The sequence below is a fragment of the Phyllobates terribilis genome, unplaced genomic scaffold (assembly GCF_046119375.1).
Source record: "Phyllobates terribilis strain yellow unplaced genomic scaffold, ASM4611937v1 Scaffold_7__3_contigs__length_470593459, whole genome shotgun sequence".
NCBI classification, from domain to species: Eukaryota; Metazoa; Chordata; class Amphibia; order Anura; family Dendrobatidae; genus Phyllobates; species Phyllobates terribilis.
In genome coordinates this window covers 426,792,568-426,799,249 of record NW_027362767.1, presented here as the reverse complement: position 1 = coordinate 426,799,249, position 6,682 = coordinate 426,792,568, and the positions used below count along the sequence as shown (strand labels likewise).

Genomic DNA, 6,682 nt, shown 5'->3' with positions numbered 1-6,682 from the left:
TTTATTGTGTAAAAGCGCCAAAACATAAAAAAAACAATATAAATGTAGTATTGCTGTAAACGTACTGGCCCGATCAATAAAGATGCCTTATCAATTTACCACACGCGCAATGGCATAAAAAAATAATAATTCTTGAATTGTTGGTTTTTGTTTATTCTGCCTCCCAAAAATCGGAATAGTAAGCGATTAAAAAATGTCTCATGCCTGAATATGGTACCAATAGAAACATCAACTTGTCCCGCAAAAAAACAAGTCCTTACATGACTGTCTGCTGAAATATGTAAAAATAATTGTAAAAACTAGTCTTTGCAAAAAAAAAAAAAAAGCGTCTTTTAGTGTGTGACAGTTGCCAAACATAAAAACCCGATATGAATCTGGTATCGCTGTAATCGCACCGACCCAAAGAATAAAGTCATCGAATCACTTATACAGCATGAGGAACGGCGTAAAAAATAAACTCTAGGATTAGAGTTACGGTTAGGATTACGGTTGTGTTAGGGTTATAGTTGTGTTAGGGTTGGGGTTGTGTTAAGGTTGGGGTTGTGTTAGGGTTAGGGATGTGTTAGGGTTAGGATTAGGGTTGGGGTTAGGGTTGTGTTGTTGTTAGAATTTTTTCAAGGTAAAGAAAAAAAAAAAATGGTGACGATATGGCGACCAGTTTTGAGCGCAAGTGCTCGCTACTTGAATTTGCATCGGGTGCTCAGGTATGCACCGAGTATCGCGGGTGCTTGAGTGACAAGCTCGAGTCTAAGCCCCATACGTTTTGTGGCTGTTATACAGCCAAAAAAACACGTGAGAATTGCCTGCCATGCATGGGCAATCCCTGCATGTTTTTTTTTTGGGTGTCTAACAACCGTGAAACATGCAGGGCGAGGACTCGATCATGTCACTCAAGCACCCGCAATATATGGTGCATACCCGAGTACCCGATGGGTTAGGGTAGGGTTGACGCCCCCTGACGAAGCGTGGGTGAAACGTGTGTAGGGGCTTGACTGACCACACTACACATTTCCTGCCTACAACATCACCTGATGAAAGTACATACTTTTTTACTTGTTCCTAGGCCTTGTCTCCTCTTTGGTAGTCCAGGGATAGACTTATTGGATTAATTAGGGATATAATGTATTGATATATTTTTGTATTACTAATCCTCTGTAGAGTGTTGTAGTGATGTGATGATGTTCTGCTCTCTTTTCATGTATATGTTTTGATTTAACTACATATTTAAAGTTATACTTTTAGAGATTTTATGGCACTGTATTTTTGTTGGTATCAGTATGTTCGTTAGTGTTTCTCTATACAAATGAACTAGTTATAAGTTCGGTGTTTAACAAAATCCTTGAGGGGTCTAGTTTCCAAAATTGGGTCACTTGTAGGGGGTTGCCACTGTTTAGGCGCATCAGGGGCTTTTCAAATGCGGCATGGCATACGCTCTCAATTCCAGACAATTTTGCATTTAAAAAAGTCACACAGTGCTCCTTCCCTTCTGAACCCTGCCATGCACCCAAACAGTGTTTTTTCCCCACTTATGGGGTATTGGTGTACTCAGGAGCAATTGGGAACCCTTGTGAAAATAATAAATGGGCTAAAAGATCATTTAGATTTTTTTATTTTCACGGCTCTAAGTTATAAACTTCTGTGAAGCACCTGGGGGTTCAGGTTGCTCACCACCACACATCTGGATTAGTTCCTTGAGTGGTCTAGTTTCCAAAATGGTGTCACTTTTGGGGGATTTCCACTGTTTAGGCACATCATGGGCCCCCCAAACGCGACATGGCGTCCGCTAATTATTCAAGCAAATTTTACATTCAAAAAGTCAAATGGCGCTCCTTCCCTTCCGAACCCTGCCATGCGCCCAAACAGTGGTTTCCCCCACATATGGGGTATGGGCTTACTCAGGAGAAATTACACAACAAATGGTATCATGCAATTTCTCCTGTTACCCTTATGAAAATGCAAAATTGGGAACTGAAAAACATTTTTGTGGGAAAATTTGAAAATTGTATTTTTAAAGCTTAATGTTATAAACTTCTGTGAAGCACCTGGGGGATCAAGGTGCTCACCACACATCTAGATAAGTTCCCTGAAGGGTCTAGTTTCCAAAATGGTGTCACTTGTGTGTTGTTTCCACTGTTTAGGCACATCAGGGGCTCTTCAAACCTAACATGGCATCCGCTAATTATTCAAGCAAATTTTACATTCAAAAAGTGAAATGGCGCTCCTTCCCTTCCGAACCCTATCGTGCGCCCAAATAGTGGTTTTCCCCCACATATGGGGTATCTGCGTGGTCAGGAGAAATTGCACAACAAATTTTGTGTCCATTTTTTCCTGTTACCCTTGCGAAAATAAAAAAAATTGGGTCTAAAGTAACATTTTTGTGAAAAAAAGTTAGATGTTCATTGTTTTCTTCCACATTCCAAAAATTCCTGTGAAGCACCTGAAGGGTTAATATACTTATTGAATGTGGTTTTGAGCACCTTGAGGGGTGCAGTTTTTAATATGATGTCACTCTTGGATGTTTTCTGTCATAAAGGCCCCTCAAAGTCACTTCAAATGTGATGTGGTCCCTAAAAAATGGTTTTGTAAATTTTGTTGGAAAAATGAGAAGTCGCTGGTCAACTTTTAACCCTTATAACTTCCTAACAAAAATTTTTGGTTCCAAAATTGTGCTGATGTAAAGTGGAAATGTTATTTATTAACTATTTTGTCTGACATATCTCTCCGATTTAAGGGCATGAAAATTCAAAGTTTGAAAATTGCAAAATTTTCAAAATTTTCGCCAAATTTCCGATTTTGTCACAAAGTAACGCAAGTGATATTGAAGACATTTTACCACTATCCTGAAGTATAATATGTAACAAAAAACACTCAGAATCAGTGGGATCCGGAGTTATTACCTCATAATGTGACATTGGTCAGAATTGTAAAAATTGGCAATGGTCAAGCAAACCACCTTCGGGGGTAAAGGGGTTAAAGAAGTTGTCCACTACTTTTACACTGATGGCCTATCCTTAGGATAGATCATCAATGTTTGATCGGCCGGGGTCCGACACCCGGCACCCCCGCCGATCAGCTGTTATCTGTGTCGGCGGCGGCTGCTGGCCAGAAGTACTCACTTGCCGAGGTGCTCTGTTTACTAGCAGTGGCTGCTGCAGGATACTGCACAGCCACCTCCTATTGATTTGAATTGGAGGCAGATGTGCAGTACCCAGCCACTCCCACTGTCAGAAGACTGAGCATCTCAGCAAGAGAGTACTTCCTGCCGGTGGCCGCCCACACCAATAACAGCTGATCGACGTAGGTGCCGAGTGTCGGACCCCAGTCGATCAGACATTGATGATCTATCCTAAGGATAGACCATCAATGTAAAAGTAGTGGACAACCTCTTTAAATGAAACAGCTGTTTTTGTGGGACACAGAGGTAGAGCCCAGCTATTTCCTTATGTTGCAGCTTTCTGCACATAGATGCTGAGAAGGCGAGTTATTTTTTCTAACTTCATGGCCATGTGCTGGATTTTATTAATTTGTTTAAAGTGGGTGAGACTGAAATAATTATTAAATAAATATAAAATTCGCGCTGAGCTGTCGGAGAAGAAGGAGGGAGAGAGATTAAATTATTAATAAAATGAATTTATTATAAATAGGTTAAAAGGTCTAAATAGCAATTCCAAAAAAAAAATAAAATATAATAATATGAATGTGCCCTCAAAGGTGGGTAGATAAAAGTCCAATTGATAGTAGCCAGTCAGGGTATCAGAGGGACCATAGGTTTAACAATGATACCTAGAAGGGAGAGAGAGGGGAGGTGTATCAGTAGGGCATGTTTTGGTTCTTATTGTAGAGGTTGATGAAGAGAGATAGTTACCTTCCTTGTATAAGAATATTCTTATGTTGCATATTCTCACCGGGGGTGATATCCAAGTGGCTAGAATATATAGGTGCCTATTTGTGCAATAGATTTATAAAGAAATATTAGTTAAAAAGTCTTACAATCGTGCTTTTTTATGGTTTTAAAATCGTACTCTTTATGATTTTTTAAAATGATTTTTTTAAAAACACGCAGGATACCTGGTATCGCAGTTCTGTGTATAATCCTATGATGTTGATTATGGATAAAAAATCTTGTGGGAGGTAGAGCAGAGCACTAGTTACCCTAGTTACCCTAGAAAGAAATAGAAAATGGTAACTAACTCAAAATACATGCGTCACTGTATAGGTCTCCCCAATAGATGGTAGTAGCGGGAGGAGGACCCGATACTAGTGTCCAACGTGTGGTTTATATTGTACCCAACGTTATAATTATTAGTTAGGATGTCCATATATACTTGGCTACATAGCGTATAGTTCATATCCACCTATTGGGAGAACGCTGCACTCAGATATTTCCTAACTCCTTTTCCATGGAATCTTTATTCTACTAATAAACTTTTGCACATGATAGAAGCTGGAACATTCCGCATTTTTTCCTTATGTTGCAAGTGGTCCCTTGAGTGCCGTTCTTCAGGGTGCCTAGGAGTGTGGGTAAGTTGTTTTTTTCTTTTTTGCTTCTGTATTGTTATTATGCATTACTTCAGACAGGACCGGTTTATCCAATGTTGATGGATGACGGATATTATTCTAACAAGGGACTTTTCGGTGCCAGCGGGGAACACACCCGAAAGAGTGGCAAGCATTTAAACCGTGCCAACCTCTGCCAGTCCGACATATCACTAAAGAAAAAGACAACAGGAACGTTTGCTACAATGAAGAGATGTTTGTTACTGGAAGGTCTGCTCCTCTTGGTTTCAGCTCAGTTTGCCTCTTCAGGTAATGTGTTCTGTGTATTGGAATATTCATAGCTTAAAGCTTGAATAACGTTATACATATTTTACCTTCTGTTTATATCCAAGAACATTTCTCAACTCTTTATTACATTTGGGAAAATACAAGGCAGACTTTTGTCCCTTCTCATACTTGTCATGATGATGAAGGACCTGGAGGAGTTGGCCAATCAACTTTAAAAATTAGTGGCATAATTGTTGGCTACCAGTAACATAAAATTGGGCTATATGTTGATGACGTGATACCGGCTATGCAATGCATTCAGATTCTCTATTAGATTTTTTTATGGTTTTACACTGTAAGGCTAGTAATTCCAAATTACAACTTTGCAACATATTATAATTAGTTATTACTTTAGCTAGCCTAAGTTCCGAAGCATTTGTAAGAAATTGCCCTTGCTGAGAACTATGGCTGGAACTCCTTAATGCATCCAAAAACCTCTTAGATTTAAGCCTTTCTAACCACTTGGTTATATTTAATTCCTTCCAACTCTCCTAAGGCTATGATCTTGGTTTTCATTCTCAAATTCCTATATACTGCTCTTCCAGATTTTAGTTTTGCTTTATAGGAAGATGATTTATATGAAAATAGCACATCAAGATATATTTCACTCTATTTCAAAGGGGTTGATCACCCTCAGGTAAATGTGTACAATGCTATAAAGAATTGTGATTTTCTGTTTTTAATTCACTGGTTTATGTTATAGAAGGGATTCGATACAACAGCTGCAATTACATATAAATCAAGAGACCCGACACTACTATTATTTGAACGTAGCTCAAACACACAATCCACTGAAGAGATATATATGCAAAAGTCATTCCACATAGGTGCACACAGATACCGTATTCGGACATTGCTGTAGGTCAATAGGAATAAATCCTGCATGATGATATACTGCAGTGAAGGAATACGATGCCTGCACACCTGTGCAACAGCTACAATTACAAGAGCAACTCACATAATCATAGACATATGATTGACAAGGAATGAACTAGATCCTCAAAAACATACAGTAATTAAACATGGGTAACAATAATTCACGATGTGGATTAAGTGATTTTAGCGACCACCGGCACCTAAACCATATAAGAAATAGGAGAAGCAAAGAGGAACACAAAGGAGAAGATAGCGGTGGGGGGCCGAAATGAGTAACGAGTATGTTCCATCCGAAACAAGAGATGCCGCTGAAGAGAATTCAGCCCACATTAGTGCTTCTTTAGCTTTTCTCTTGACTCTGTGTTTTAATGCGCAGGTGCTAACGTTTTTCAGTGCATGCGCAGGTGCAGACGACAAAGTCTCCTTTATCTGCTGCTGTGCAGCATTGGATAGATCAGGGGATGTCGTCATATCACTTGACCCCACTTTATCTTTATTGATATGGTGTTTGCACAGGGAGCATGGATCCTATAAAATAAAGAGATTGGGTGCAATTATGACAAGAACAAATTTTCAAGGTGGTAAGATATAAGCTTCATGACCAAACTTTCAGATTTGTAACCTTTAGATGTTCATTCTTCAACTGGTTTTCTCAATATTGTCTCTTGAAAAAAGGGATTTGTATTTCCATGCTGCCTTCTTTCAGACCCCCAAATTAAATCCACACATCTGATTTCCTGGTAATAACAGTATTCATTAGACAGATGGAGATATGCCCTCTGCTTTACTTAGTCTATAGAGTATATTACTAGTAAGTGACATTTTAGACAATGCCCGTCTATGTGATAATGTGGGTATAAGAGGGACTTACATGGAGGATGGAGATACAGCTTACAGCCATTGGATTGCTTTATAAAGAGTGTGGCAATAGTGTGACATTACTAGTCTCAAGGTATAGCAAAGACGACGAAGACACCAAGCG

The 6,682-nt window shown here is 39.2% G+C and overlaps 1 protein-coding gene across 1 annotated transcript in view; it reads left to right on the top strand.

Moving 5' to 3' along the window:
• The first annotated feature begins 4,688 nt into the window (after positions 1-4,688).
• Positions 4,689-6,682, top strand: part of LOC141155196 (major histocompatibility complex class I-related gene protein-like) — a 100,501-nt gene continuing 98,507 nt past the window's right edge. The window contains exon 1 of the mRNA XM_073641930.1: positions 4,689-4,806. Coding sequence (XP_073498031.1) covers positions 4,743-4,806 — 64 coding nt within the window. The 5' untranslated portion in view covers positions 4,689-4,742. The remainder of the gene's footprint in view (positions 4,807-6,682) is intronic.